This window comes from Loxodonta africana, chromosome 18, assembly GCF_030014295.1.
Source record: "Loxodonta africana isolate mLoxAfr1 chromosome 18, mLoxAfr1.hap2, whole genome shotgun sequence".
In the NCBI taxonomy this organism is placed as follows: Eukaryota; Metazoa; Chordata; class Mammalia; order Proboscidea; family Elephantidae; genus Loxodonta; species Loxodonta africana.
This window is the reverse complement of record NC_087359.1, coordinates 56191296-56206581: the sequence shown is the minus strand read 5'-3', so window position 1 is coordinate 56206581 and position 15286 is coordinate 56191296. Positions and strand designations below refer to the sequence as shown.

The 15286-nt window shown below is 49.0% G+C and overlaps 1 protein-coding gene across 1 annotated transcript in view; it reads left to right on the top strand.

The window, feature by feature from the left end:
- The first annotated feature begins 785 nt into the window (after window positions 1-785).
- Window positions 786-15286, top strand: part of RHBDL3 (rhomboid like 3) — a 28445-nt gene continuing 13944 nt past the window's right edge. Inside the window, exons 1-4 of the mRNA XM_023553464.2 lie at window positions 786-1010; window positions 3970-4118; window positions 6908-7020; window positions 13573-13673. Of these exons, the coding sequence (XP_023409232.2) occupies window positions 786-1010; window positions 3970-4118; window positions 6908-7020; window positions 13573-13673 (588 nt within the window). The remainder of the gene's footprint in view (window positions 1011-3969; window positions 4119-6907; window positions 7021-13572; window positions 13674-15286) is intronic.

Below are 15286 nucleotides of genomic sequence, written 5' to 3'. Positions count from 1 at the left end.
AGCTAGTGTGTCTGAGGATGCTAACTCCCACTCATCCTTCAGTTCTCACTCAGATATCACCTCCTCCAGGAAGCCCTCACTGACCCCTTTAGGACTGGGTTGGGCTCCCCCTGTGCTTCCACAGCAGTCGTCACTCTGAAATGTGGTTGCTGATCACTTACCTGTCTTGAGCACCACTGTATCCCGTGCATCTGGCGATGTGCCTGACACGTAGTCGTGGCTCAGTAAATTGTGATGGATGATGGATGGAAAGAAGGCATAGGGATTAAGGATACAGGCTCTGAAGACTTACTGGGTTTGAACTCGATAGGTTACTAGAACTCTGTTACCTCAGTTTCCCCACCAGGTAGGATGAGGATATTCATTACCTTACCTTATCTAACCTTATCATTGCTAGAAGAAGGAATATCATGTTTGGTAAAATAGAGGGTCAGTGAGGAAAATGCTCATTGAGATGGATTGACACAATCCCTCAACAACGGGCTCAAACATACCAATGATCATGGACGTGGCTCCGCACCGGGCAACATTTCGTTCTGTTATATATAAAGTTGCCATGAATCAGAGCCAACTCAATGGCATCTAACAGGTAGACTAGTTGTATTAAACGAGCTAAAACATGTGAAGTTCTTAGAACAACCCCTGGCCCATATTTAAGAGCCCAGTGGGTGTTGTTTCTTATGAGCTATTATAGAACTATTGACGATTATGAAAGAAAAAGGAAGCTGGGTTAGGCCAGGCCTGAGTAGACTCTGACCCGGTCCCCCACCCCGTGTCCTGTGCAGATGAGCAACAAACGGTCCAACAGCTTCCGCCAGGCCATCCTGCAGGGGAACCGCAGGCTCTGCAGCAAAGCCCTGCTGGAGGAAAAGGGGCTGAACCTCTCTCAGCGACTGATCCGCCACGTGGCCTATGAGACTCTGCCCCGGGAGATTGACCGCAAGTGGTACTACGACAGCTACACCTGCTGCCCCCCGCCCTGGTTCATGATCACGGTTACACTGCTGGAGGCAAGGACGAGTGTGGGGAAGGGGCTGCTCAGCCTTGGGGTTGGGGAGAAGAGCAGAGAGGATATCTGGGATCATGAGGAGAAGGACAGAATTCTCCACTAAAAGGGGTGGTCAAGGATCAAGTGATGGTTGTCATTACAAATTGGGCCCCTTACAGTGACTACAAGTGTTAGTAGACTGTATTATAGAGAGATAGTCCAAAGATTATTTCAAGCAATATTCACTACAGCAAAATCTCTATGTAACCAAAACCAACAAACTGTTGACATCGAGTAGATTTCAACTGCTCGGGACCCTGTAGGACAGAGTAGAACTGCCCCATAGGGGTTCCTGAGAGCACCTGGTGGATTCCAACTGCCAGCGTTTTGGTTAGCAGCCAGACTCTTAACCACTGCACCACCAGGGTTTCCCCTACCCCTGTACCATTCATCTATTTAGAGTGAGAGGATGGGTATTGATGTTTTCTGAACACAAAAGCATCCCACTAAAAACAGTTGCCGTTGAGTTGCTTCTGGCTCATGGTGACCCCACGTATGTCGTTAGAACTGTGCTCCGTAGGGTTTTCAGTGGCCGATCTTTTGGAAGTAGACCACCAGGCCTTTCCTCTGAGGCACCTCTGGGTGAATTTGGGCCTCCAGCCTTTCGGTTAGCAGCCAAGCACATTACCCATTTGACCATCAGGGACACCACAAATATCCGTATCTATATAAAGCCCATTGTGGCCGAGTCAATTCTGACTCATAGCAACCCTATAGGACAGAGTACAGCTGCCTCATACGGCTTCCAAGGAGCGACTGGTAGATTCTAATAGCCAACCTTTCGGTTAGCGGCCAAGTGCTTAACCACCGCACCACCAGGGCCCCATGCCCATACATATATATATGTGTATATACATATATATTCATATACATGTATATGTGCATGTAGATAGATAGGAGCATGTGTTTATGAACAGGTAAATATGGGCTTAACATATTGTCAAAGAACATTCTCCCCTTAGGGAATCATTCATACCTATTGTTCTGCTGAAAGTCCTGCTTATGTAGTAGAAATCCAAAGGTACCATTTACAGAACGGGTGCCTTTCTGTGGTGAGCTCTGAATTCTTTCGACTCTTCAGCCCAAGGACCTGTAGCCTTCCCACCCCCACTCCTGAATGGATGCTTGACTTTCCTTTGGCGTTTTATTATCTCCACCGCTTCTCTTTCAGAGCCGTGGGCCTAATTACCGCCTCTGCATGTGTTTTTGCAAAGTTCCTGCCTAATCCAACGGCTAGATGGTTAAGCTTCATGTCATCCTTCTTCTTTTAGGTCTCGGAATATCTGGTCTGCAGGCCAGAGCACCTCTGTTTGTTGTTATGGCTTCCTCCAAGTACATGTTGAAGTTATGATTTTCTGAAGTATGCTTGGATTTCTTCTTAAAGCGCGTACTGTGTCGGTCTATTTATTAACTTCTATTTGAGGACCAATAATAACAAGATGCCTTGGAAGCTGTTGTATTTGCTGCCAGGCCACCCACATGTTGTTTGGTGGACAGAATGGCTCCCCACAGAGCTCAAGGGAGCCCAGCTGCCGGGGGGCCAAAGGCATTCCCAGGTTTAGCACAGGGAGGTTTTAACCTGCCACTAATTATAGCTGCTTTCACTGAGTGTGTGCCAGGCATGGAGCTGGCTCTTCAGGCACTTCGTCACTTTTCAACCTCATGACAACCCTGGAAGTACAGGTATTGGTGTTCCCATTTCCAGATGAGGAAACCAAGGACCCGAGAATTCCAATAATTTGCCCATGGTCATCCTGAGGAGCCAGATTTTGTGTCCAGGTTCTCCAACTGCAGCGTGCTTTCGAATTTCCAGAAGCCTCAAGTATGCCAACTCGAACCACCGATCTAGAGGAAACTGAAAAAGTTCCAATAGCTGAAATAACTATCTCAAAGCCCTTGTACTAACGCCAGGGTCCCTGGGTGGCACAAATGGTTTGCGCTTGACTACTAACCTAAAGGCTGGTAGGTTGAACCCACCCAGCAGTGCTGTGGAAGAAAAGCCTGGCAATCTGCTTCTGTGAAAGATTTCAGCCAAGAAAACTCTATGGAACAGTTCTATTCTGCAACGTATGGGTTCACCAGGAGTTGAAATTAACTCGATAGCAACAAGCTTGTTTTTTTTATTTTATTTGTTTTTTGTACTAAAGCCCAAGGCTTTTGCTTTACATACAGTTCTAATAACCTGGTTTTCTGATTTCTTAACAGATAGAAAATTAGAAGGGATGTGGTGGGAAACTGTTAGGAGGGACTCACTACCAGCAACCAACAAGAACTAACAGTTGATGACCTTGCAGTAAGGGGAAAGACAAAAGAAAACTTAAAAGCAGACCCAAGTCTTAAAGAAACACAAGAGTCTGGGGCCATTGAGTGTAGGAATAAAAACCCCGTAATCTCCATTGCTGGAAAGAACATCACTGTCATAGTCCAAATCAATCCCTGTGACACCCTTAAAAGGTTATACATATGCCCTTTTAAAGAAATCAGGGACATGAATTTTTTAGAATGATTTCCAGGAAAAAAAAAAAAGTTAAAATAATATGCCTTTAGGGCTTAAACAAGTACACTTCAGTCACTGGCAGAATCTACTCATGTGGTTTGCCTCATCTCCCAAGTGAGTGAGTCAGTTGTTACTGGAATAAAAGCTTAAAATCCTCCAAACTCTTTCTGCTTAGTACCAAGGAAGTGTGAGCAACGAGACCAGGTGACCATTTCTTGAGGATTTGATAATCAAACAGAAGGGTGACCAGGAAGAGCTGGTTGAAGGCTAGGTTACCTGCTGGCCATGGGGTGCCCCACATTTTCTGGGAAGGCTAAACGATGGACAGCTTCTGGTAGTGGTTATGAAAGTCAGGGGAAGAGAGACAGTCCTGGGCAGTTTCACACCTAGTAATAGGTCCTCTCCATTCTGTGGCTTCATCCAGGTTGCCTTTTTCCTCTACAATGGGGTGTCGCTGAATCAATTTGTGCTGCAGGTAACCCATCCACGTTACCTGAAGAATTCATTGGTTTACCACCCGCAGCTCCGAGCACAGGCTTGGCGCTACCTGACGTACATCTTCATGCATGCGGGGTGAGTGCCTGACTTCTTTCTATCAAGAGTCCCTACAGAAAAATAAGTGGTCTAGGTAGGCTGGGTTGAAATCTATTTTTTAGTTTATTCATATCTACCTGGACCCAGGGTTTGAGGTGGTTCCTTGAAACTCATCTAATACCAAAATATAAAAATAAATTATTGAGAGTATCTTGGAGCAGAGAAAATATAGAAAAGAAAATGCTGAAAGCCAGCAGTGAAATCAGAGCTCACATACATAGCATGCAATTCTGTGAACTTTCTAGAGGTAGGTTGCAAATTCCTTCTGAGCTTCCTACTGGCCAAAGCAAAGAAAGAAATGTGGTCAGCTGCCAGATTCATTGTCCATAAACCATGTAAGGGCTCCACAGGTGGAATAAAGGACTTATTTGTTGAAATCGCCTTCCTGCTAAGGTTCTTCACATATGGTGAGGGTCTTCCTGAAGAACTCTAGCAATATTCAGTTTTTATTTGCAAAGCCCTGTGGCCTCTTTTGGGGATGGAGCACAATCATTTCTCCCTGGTGCCTCCTACCCTAGTTCCATAATAAGGATCTAGTAGCTGGCCAGAAGGTCATTCAAACTAAGTCTCTGGAAGAGCAGCGCCCTTAACTAGAGACAGTTTTTTCATAGCAGAGGCACTGAGTTGGGAAAGCAGAGTCCTAGGACACCAGGCCTCTGTTGTGTTTTCTACTGACTTTCCAGAGAAGTGAAAGCTCACTGGTAGCCTGGAAAAGCCCTGGGGGTATCTGACCCTGGAGTTGAAAATGAGAAGGGGATCACTCTGGTTCAATGGCTCCGTCATTCCCATTCCTCAGCAGAAAGATCCACAGTGGCCAACAGGGAGCTCTAGTATAAGACTTCCTTCCTGCTGAGCCTCTGAAGTGGGCACTGGACCCAACACCTAACTGGCTGCACCTGGTGGGAAGGGTGCTTTGGGATAAGGAGACATCTCTGTGGTTGCCAGTGAATGTCTCCCACCCAGGCCAGTGGGGGCAGTCAGTAGGGGCCATCTACCCTGCCTGTGTGTCCCCAGGCTTTAATTTCACAAAGTTAAGGAGCAGAGTAGAGGAGAGGTCTCACACTTTAGTCTCCTCTGTAGCCAAGGTTCTGGAGCAGCAAGAGCTGGGGGCTTCCCTACGCGGGCTCCTCAAGCCTGTGGCTGTGCATGGTTTGGAGCTGCCTGCCTTACTTCCAGGCCTACCCTCTGACCTCCCCTAATTCCTGAGGGTGTGGAAGGAGTAGGGCCATAGCCTTCTTGCTCCATTATTTGCCACCTGGAGCTGAAAGCCAGGAGGCCGCAGCGAACAGGGCACAGATGCCTTTAGCTGTGGCCCATGAGGTGGCCTCGGGCCTTTCTTTGACAGTTGCTCCTGATGGAGCAGTGCCTGCTGGGGAGGGCCCTGGGGGGGAGGTCTCCAGGCCTATGGAGCTTGAGGGAGGAGCTCTTGACTAGTACAATGAAAACAGGAGCAGCAGTAGATAAGAGATAGGGAAAGCTGGCCAGCATCTAGGGAGGACCTAGTAAAGTGACACACTCAGAGCACGCTCTTTGTCTGGGAATCCAGAAGTCGCTGTGGTAGAGGAGAAAGAGCTTAGGTGTATGAGACAGAGGCCCTAGGTCCTCCTCAGCTGGGTTCTTCTAGCCTCAAGTTCTGAGGCTGTAAAACAAGGGATAGGACCAGAAAACCCCTAAGGTCCCTCTGACTATGAGTCTGATGCTCTCACTCCTCATGTCCATGGAATCCTTCAGCTAGCACAGTCAGAAGAGGGTAGAAGGTTCTAGGCCTGATAGGAATTTGGAACAGGAAGTAGGTAGCCACATGTACTCCAGGTAGCAGCACAGCAATTGGGCCCCAGGCAGGGCCCTGTGGGCCAGTGCAGAGCTGCATTCCAGACTAGCGTCCTGGCCCCTTGTTACTTGCTCTGTTGCGCCAGAATTTAAGTGGTGCCAGGAAGCCACCCAGCTGCTGTCAGCTCAGTTTAAATGAGATAATAAATGTTAACATGCTCTGTAAACTTGAAAGCACCACTTAGGTTTAATAATATTAATATCACAATCTTTTCTGGTAATACACACACTCAACTAGACACCCCACACATTTAGCGGCAAGATCTGGTCGTAGGAGGCCATCGATGGGGTAAGAAAACCTGGGACCCCATCTCCAGCTGGGGCAGAACAGGCTGTTCTCACACCAGGAAGGAGAAGCTTCCCTAGCAGCTCACCTGGGAGACTTTAGGGGATGATGTTGAGTTATTGAGCAACAAGGGACATTCGTATTGCCTGCACTTGTTTTGAATCCATCTCTGTTTTCGAATATCAGTAGCTCTTACAAAGACAATAGACAGGCAGAGAGACTGTGTGGGCTGGTGAAAGGAACAGGTCAGGCAGATCAGAGACCTGGGCTGTGATGGTCCCTATGCAGCCACTAGTCAGCTGTATGACTTAAGCCAGTCAAGTGCCCCTCTCTGAGCCTCAGCTTCTCATATGTCCACTAATGGAGTTGCTGGGCTGGCTGGGGCTGGTCCCTCACCGTGACAGGTGCGGATACTGCCAGTCACCGCCCAGGCCCTACACACACGTTCCTGTCCTACCTGGCAGGGAAGGTGTAGAAGGCACTGTCATCCCTAGATCTTCTGTCTGCATTGCAGTTGCCTGTTTCTGTGCCTCCCCCCATGAGACTGTGAGCTCTTCGAAGCCAGGGCGAGTCTTGTTCACCGCTAGAATATGCAATGTTTGTTAAGTGAATGAATGACTCTGAATGAATGAATGTCATCTCTTTGTTATAGGATAGAACACCTGGGACTCAACGTGGTGTTGCAGCTACTGGTGGGGGTCCCCCTGGAGATGGTACATGGAGCCACCCGCATCGGGCTTGTCTACGTGGCTGGTGTTGTGGCAGGTAGCTGGTGGGCCCCAGTGTTCACAGGGTAAACCTCCCCAGGGTGGGCTGTGAGATCCCCATGAGCTTGAGCAAGCCCCAGGCTTCCAGGAGACACACAGGACCGTTATCACGAAGGCTGGAAAGGGACTGCCACCTAGAGAGGGAGGGGGGTGATGACGAAGGGAGGACAGCAAAGGGTTTGGACCTGGCTGACTGACTGGGTTTCAGTCTTCACGCTGCTGTGTTGTAGCTGTGTGACCTTGGGGAAATTCCTTACCCTCTCTTGGCCCTATTAAGCTTTCAGGTGGCACTAATGAGATGTGCCTACAGGACTATTGGGAGGATGGAGCCAGGTGATACATGGGAATGACAGCTGTGTAAACCTGTTGCCGTCCAGTCAATTCCGACTCATAGCGACCATACAGGACAGAGTAGAATTGCCCCATAGTGTTTCCAAGGAGTGCCTGCTGGATTCGAACTGCTGACCTTTTGGTTAACAGCCATAGCTCTCAACCACTATGCCACCAGGGTTTTCTAAGATGTGCAAGTGGTGTCAAGGTAGGGGCATCAAAGGTGTGGGTGGAGCCAGAGTATCACCTGTACCCAAAGGTTCAGCACCTGTGCCTCTGCCCAAGCCAACCACTGTCCCATTGGTTGAGCCTACAAGACAGAGTCTGGGCTAAGAGGTAATGAGCACTCACCCAAGTGGAGGAGTTTGGGGCCTCGGCTCTGGCAGGTGATTGTGCCATGTCTGGCGGATGGTGGCCATGGTGACCACAGTAACTCCAACTGAGCCCCTCCCACCTCCCCCTCCCCCCTCTTACATCCCCCCGCCCCAGTGGGAGGGGAGGGGAAGTGGAGTGAGGTGACAGGGGAAGCACAAATCTGCAGGAAAAGTCAGCTGGCTTCTGAACATCGTCGGGGCCCACTCTCATGATGCTTCCAACTAACTGCTGGCTTTTTAAAATATTTTTTTTAACAAGGTTTGCCGCCTTAGCTCTTCAGCTTGACAGCTGTGCCCAGGGGAGCTTTGTGTGTATGTTTAAAAAAAAAAAAATGTTTAAGTAAGATCTTAATCCTTTCCGAGTGGCATTAAAGTTGTCATCAGGAGAGCGGGGCAGCGCCGGCCTTGTAAATAATAGGCAGGCAGGGACTCTGGGAGTAACTGAAGTGGTTTCAGGAATCAGAGGGGAGGGTCCCACCTACACGAGGCGCATTTGCTAGTTCATGAACCCTCAGATGGGGAGGGTCACCCAGATCATCTCCTTGACTCCTCCCTGTGGAAACTGTAACCTTGGCCTCCTCACACTGCACCCATGAGCCTCGCCCAGCATCCAGCACCCACCACGCCCTTGAGCAAAGGTCTAATGAGCATCTCTAAGTACCAGGCTTGCTCAGCCATTCACACTGCCCCAGCCCTGACATCTGGGGATATATGGCTGCATTTTCCACACCTAGACACCCAGAGACCCAGATGTTAAATGGCGAGGAACAGGAAGATGGTTGTAACACTTGTGTTAGTATTCAATTACATGGAATTGCCAATAGCCCAGGAGACAGAAATAAAATGCAAACCGGGTGACACTCCATGGGAAGCCAGTGGAGGTAGTGCACTTCCCAGCGACACCTGTGCAGAGCGGGGAAGGCCTGCAGGTGCTCACACCGAAGCGGGTTCACCCACTCAGTGTGAGGGTGTGGAGTTGTCAGAATTTGTAAGGCACATGACATGCGGTCTTCTGTATGAGTCATTGATTCAGATCAGAGGGCACTCAGGTCACAACATGTCACGTCATTGATTGCCAGGATTGAACTGATTGATCTGGCTGCACTGCCCACCCCTGCCTCCCTCTCCGCTCCAGGCGCATCCCTCCTGGAGAGGAAGGGCCATTTCCAGACAGTCAGGCCCCGTATTTATCAAGCGGGAGCCCTGGGTAGCACAGTGGGTTAAGTACTCAACTACTAACTGAAAGGTTGGCAGTTTGAACCCACCCAGAGGTGCTATGGAAGAATGGCCTAGCAATCTGCTTCCGAAAGGTCACAGCCGTGAAAACTCTGTGGAGCACAGTTCAGTTCTGAAACACATGGGGATACCATGAGTCAGAATTGACTTGAGGGCAACTGGTTTGGTTTTGGAGTTATCAAGTAGGAGTCCCTGCTTAGCACAAATGATTTACTGCTCGTCTGTTAACCAAAAGGTTGGCTGTTCAAACCCACCCAGAGATACCTCGGAAGAAAGGCCTGACCATTGGCTTCCGAGATGTCACAGCTTTGAAAGCTCCATGGAGCACAGTTCTGCTCTGCACAGTTGGGATTGTCATGAGTCAGAATCGAACTTCACAGCAACTGGTTTGGTTTTGGGCTTATGTAGTAAGTGCCTACCATATGCAGGCTGTATTTAATCCTCACAACAACCCTCTGAGCAGGTACTATTACTATCTGCTTGTTTCAGAAACCAAGGCTTAGATAGGCCAAGTAACTTGCCCCAAAATACACAGCTCATAAAATGGTGAAGCTGGATTCAAACCCAGGTTGTCTAACCCCAAAGGTCGTGCCCTTAACCACTACCATAGTGTTAAGAGAACCTAAGGGCAGACCTTTTCCTTTGTGCAGATTATTTATCATCGGAAACCAAGAGAGGTCTTGGCCCTGCTCTCTAATTCCTGCCCAGTGGACCTACTCAAGTCCAAGGCCATCCATCGCATTTTATAACAATGATAGCTCACCTCCTCTGGGCATGTATGGAGCTCCAGGCATGTGATAAAGGCATGACCCGTTATCTTTACACTCATCCCAACAATCCCATGAGGTTCAGAGAGGTGAAACAACTGGCTCCATCCGCCCAGCTAGGAAGTGATAGAACTGATGACAGACCCTTCCCATGTCTATCCTCCAGTCCCTGTGCTTTTAACCAGTGCCTGAGGCCAATGTGTAACTCACTTAAGGCTAACAATCAGATGGCTAACAATTAAGTACTTTAAAAATCAGTGTATTAAATACTGCACGGAGAACTCAGTTGATAACCCACACGTACATCCCAGAGCAGCCTGGCAGAGGGTTTGGCAAGTGTTCCAAACCTAACCCATCGCCTTCAAGTTGATTCTGACTCATGGCGACCCCATGTATTACCGAGTACAACTGCTCCATAGGGTTTTCTTGGCTGTAATCTTTATGGAAGCAGGTCACCAGGGCTTTCTTGTGCAGTGCTGGTGGGTGGGTTCAAAACACCCACCTTTAGGTCAGTAGCCAAGTGCTTGTACCACCCAGGGGCCTTGGGACGTGTTAGGCAATAAATAATTGTAGAATGAATTAAAACTACATAAATAAATACAGTTTCATGGCTTAAAGTTAGATGTTCTTCAGATTTTTATTTGGATTTTTTTTTTTAATGGCCCAGGGAGATGTTAGCGAACACCTGCTTTACAGTTTTCCAGGCTAAAATTATCGCAGCGTGCGTTGTGCACCAACTTATCTGTGTGCTGGCATGAGCCCAGAATTTTTTGGGGAAAACTTATAGCCCTGACTAGAGGTAGCTTGGCATGTTCACCCCATCTTCTGCCCCCCACCCCACCTCCATGCAGTTCACACCACCTGCCCGAATGGAACAGTCATCCATTAGGTTCACAATAGCTTGTAAAGAGGTCCTGCCTGGCCCACACTGCCTGCCCCGGGACATCCGTCCTCCGCTGGATTTTTTATTACTGTGTCTTTTCTTGTACATCCTCATGCTTGTGTCTACTCTCTCCCACTCACTCTAGTCTAGGACTACCCACTATATACCCACTGCCGTCGAGTCGAAAGCTGCGGTTATTGAGGGGAAGTTTTTCTGCCACAAATGTCTAGGTCATCACCCTCAAGATTCCAGAACCAGGTTAAGAGCCTCGGACCCTAGGCGTTAGGCCAAAACTGGATCATTGAATTTCAGGTCTGGAAGGCACCTCGGGGTTTCCTCCAGCGGGGGGCCACCTTTGTTCCCCAGGCCCAGACCCCGTTCAGCTGAAGTGGCTCACTGTGCTCATAACCCTGGGTTAGGCTTCTGGGTCAAGTTTCCTTTGAAAAGAGGGTCTCGCTGCTCAAATGTTGGAACGCTTCAGAAGTCCTCATTTCACAGAGGTGGAAACTGAATCCCAAAGAATTTGGGCTGTGCCCAAGGTCACACAGCTAGCCAGACACGCCCCCATTCAGTACTCCAGCCACAATTGCAATCTGTTCCCTAGCCCTGGGCTCAGGACTTGGAACCATGGGTAGGGTGAGGAAAAGGTCAGTCAATGTGTGGAGGCTTGACCCCTAGCAGGGCGCCCCCTGCCCTGCGGCTGCCCTGATACCTTTGCAGACCAAGCTGGGGAAGGAAGGGCTCAGGGGCTGGCTGGTTGTGGGGACTTGGGCTGAGGAAAAGGGCCAGCCCAGGGAGCTAGGGCTTCCTCTGTCCCAGCGGTAATTAATGAGCAGCGGCTTGGGCAGCCAGCCCTGCACAGCCCTGCAATGCAGCGCTCCCAGACAGCCCTCCCGGGGAGCGAGCGTGGGAATCCTTTGTCATGCAGATCCTGGTGCGTGTTTGTTTGCCACCCTGGGATTTTTTTTTCCCCCCTGTTATATATGGCTGACCCCATAGCTAGGCAGTAAAAAAAGAACGTTATCTGACAATAGGTCAATACCTAATTAAAGCCAGAGGGAAGGCATGAAAGGGGAAAAGAAAGATTTATAGCTGCCCTGAGAGGGGAGAAAAACAAAAGAGGGGAGAAGGACTTGGAAATTCTCTGTTCAGGACAGTTTTTTTTTTTTTTCCTGAGAGATTACATTCCCCTGTGAGACAAAAAGGTGTTGTGAGGATCTCGTCTTTGAAGGATCTCAGTGAGTGGAGGTGGCTTGGGAGAAGGTGGAGAATGTTCCAGAACGGGGGCTGCCCATGCCCAGGGTTGCTGTCATTCCTGGAATGGACCCAGCTTCCTCCTAGGTGGTGGATCCTCCCCTCCTATGGAACCTGGAGAATGTGGCCTTCTGCCTGTCTCTTCTCTCTCCACCCAAGCAGGGGCTAATTGGTTGATGAGCCTGCAGGCATTTTTGAGTACTGATTTGTGCACACTCATCCCAGCCAGCCCCCTCACATCCCCCCAGCCCTGGGCTCTACCTCCCAGTTATTTTTAGTCTCCGTGTCCTTCCCTGGAACCCAAACCATTGATCACACTTAAATGAGACCAGAACAATAAATTTCCCATCTCCTCTCTGCCCAGCTCCCCCTCCCGGGACAAGAGCTTGTCATCCCAGACACCCTTCCTTTCCCCCAGAGGGTGTGACATCATCCTTCTCTCTTCTCGCTGACTTTTCAAGGGCATTTTCCCTCCAAAGGATCCCCACTTGGGAGATCCTGTTGGCCTTTTGTGATTTAGCTCGGCTGGAGGAAGGTTGGAGGTGATGTTAAGCTGATTTCTAGCTGGTGCTGGTGAGAGAGAAGGTAGAAGGTGGAGGTTAACTCTGTACCAGTGTGGGGAGATGTTACTTTAGAGGCCAAGAGCATGGGCATCATGTCAGGCAGACCTGGACTCAAATCGTGGCTCCAGCACTTTTGATCAGGTGACTCTGGTCTCAGTTTCCTCGTCTGTGCCATGAGATGACTAGCACCTGCTTCAAAGGGTTATCTTGAGGACTAACGGTGAAAATGTGTATAAAATGCTTGGCCATGTATCTGACACACCAACCATAAAAATCCCCATTGTCGTCAAGTTGATTCTGACTCATAGTGACCCTATAGGACAGAGTAGAACAGCCCCATTGAGTTTCCAAGGAGTGCCTGATGGATTTGAACTGGTGACCTTTTGATTAGCAGCCGTAGCTCTTAACCACTACACCACCAGGGTTTCCACCTGACACACAGTGCCCAATAAATTCAGCTGTTTCTGCAATAATTTAACCAGTTGCCTTCCTGTCAATTCCAACTCATGGCAACCGCGTGTGTGTCAGAGTATAACTGTATTCCATAGGGTTTCAATGGCTGCTTTTTTTTTTTCTGAAGTAAGTCACCAGGCCTTTCCTCCGAGGTACCTCTGGGTAGACTTGAACTTCCAACCTTTCGGTTAGCAGCCAAGTACTTTAACCGTTGGCACCATCCAGGGATGCCTCTGCAATAACTACTGTTACTATTTTTGGTTAATGTCAGGCAGGGGTTGGACTGAGAGGCAGAAGATGTGGGTCGTAGTCAGAGTTCTACTTCGGGCAAGTCACTTCCCTTCTTTGAGTCTTTGTTTCACATCTGTAAAATGAGAACATTGAATCATATGGTTCTTTTGGCCGTAAATTCATCCTCCATGTGATCCACAATGAGTTCCAAGGTGACATGGAATCCTAGGAGGAAGAGCTCTAGGGTCTTACCCCCAAGGCTGCTTGGCCCTGTTTCTGGACCTTGGGGCCATCCACCCCAAGGACCGTGGGGTGGGGAGCGGGGTCCAGGAGGGAGGTGTGAAAGCAGTTTTTTATGTGTATTCTGACACTCACAGGAATTCCCGTGAGGGCCTAAGGCTGGGGTGGGGAAGGCTGACTTCAGCATTCTTGGGAATTCTCTATTTCTTTCTGTACCAGGGTCTTTGGCGGTATCTGTGGCTGACATGACTGCGCCAGTTGTGGGCTCCTCTGGAGGGGTGTACGCGCTTATCTCTGCCCATCTGGCCAACATCGTGATGGTGAGCCCCTCCTCATCCCAGCATGTCTCTCTTGCCCTCTCTTCTGTGCTCCCTGGGTGTGAGTGTTAATCCTCCAGAGCTGGGTTTTAGATCCTCATCCGCCTACTCTCCAACCCAGACCTGTCAAGCGCCAGGCAGATCTGGCTAGTAGCAGAGTTCACACTCCTCACTCTCTGCAGGCCCATTTCAAATGGGTCCCTTCCATACACAATTCATATTTTCTCCAGTCCTGGATTTTCCTGTGTTTGCCCATCTTCTTAGTCCACCTCAGTCCCACTCAGTGACTTAAAAGTGTTTAAATTCTCCTTTACTAGAGCCCATGATAATTACAATTCATGGTTTTTTATAGATTGTTAAAAGGGACCTTAGAGATTATCTCATCAAAATTCTTAAGTAGGAAAGGAGACTGAGAGGTTAAGTGATTTGCCCAGAGTCATAATCAAGTTTGTGGCAAAACTGGGCCTTGAACGCACATCTTCTGACAACCATTCAAGTGTTGCTCCCCTGCACCAGCTTCTCACAGTGGCAGGATACTACCTTTCCACTTCTCACCCTTTTCTTTGCCTTTTCCTGTAAGAGTATGGGCTGTGGAGTTGTTCAGCCTGGATCTGAATGCCACTTCCTAAAGGGTGACTTTGGGCAAATTACTTAACTTCTTTGTGCCTCAGTTTCTACATCTGTGAAATGGGATGATATGTGATAAATAAAGCAAGAAGTAATAGCTCAATATAAATGTTAACTTAATGAATTCCCTACTCCTCACAGAAGAGGCCATGGTGGGCTCAGAATAGAGACAGAGTGGTCAAGGCAAGAAATCTCAATCAGTCTGATAGTCTTAGAGGAGACCAAAGTCCTTGTCTTGAAGGAATGCTGAAGGTTGGAGGCTGGTGGAAGAGTTCACTGGAGGTGCTTGGATAACCCAATCTAATGCTCCTGCTGGCCTGGAAGCCTCCAGGTAGGGCCCAGGGTTATTCATCTGTTTCCCCAGGCACAGGGCTAGGCACGTGGTAGGTGGTGCCCACTCAGTTTTGGTGAAGGAAGGAAAGAAGGGAGGGAGGAAGTCCAGAAAAAGCGTAGCTCTTTTTGAGGTCCTCCTTACCCCACCTCCCTCCTCCATCACTGTTGCCACCCATCTGGCAGGTGTGTGAATGCTCAGTTACAGCAGTTTTTGGAGTTCTTGAATTTTCCCATGTTTTCCTTCTTTATTATTCCCACTCTCACCTGCCCTACTCCTTAACGCCATCCTTTTCTTTTCACCTAAGTCATATTTGTACATTAAGAGAGAGAGAGAAAGCACGGGAGGGAGAGAGGGAGAGAGACACACAGACAGACAGACACAGGCTGACTGCACTTGCTGCTTGCCTGGATTTCAGCAACTTCAAGTGCGTACTTGGAGAGCTACTGTGGGTATCAGTGCATGTGTGAATGTGAAGGTCTGAGTGTGTGCTTGGGCGTGTTTGCACACACAGCTCAGTCTGCTGAAAACCTGGAGCACAGGGCTACCTCACATGGGCCCCTTCTAAATGGGTCATTCTGTATCAGTGCCACATCTTTCCCCAGACACAGGTTTCCTCTGGATTCTGCCTCCTCCACTGCCCCTCCCCCTGCCCCAG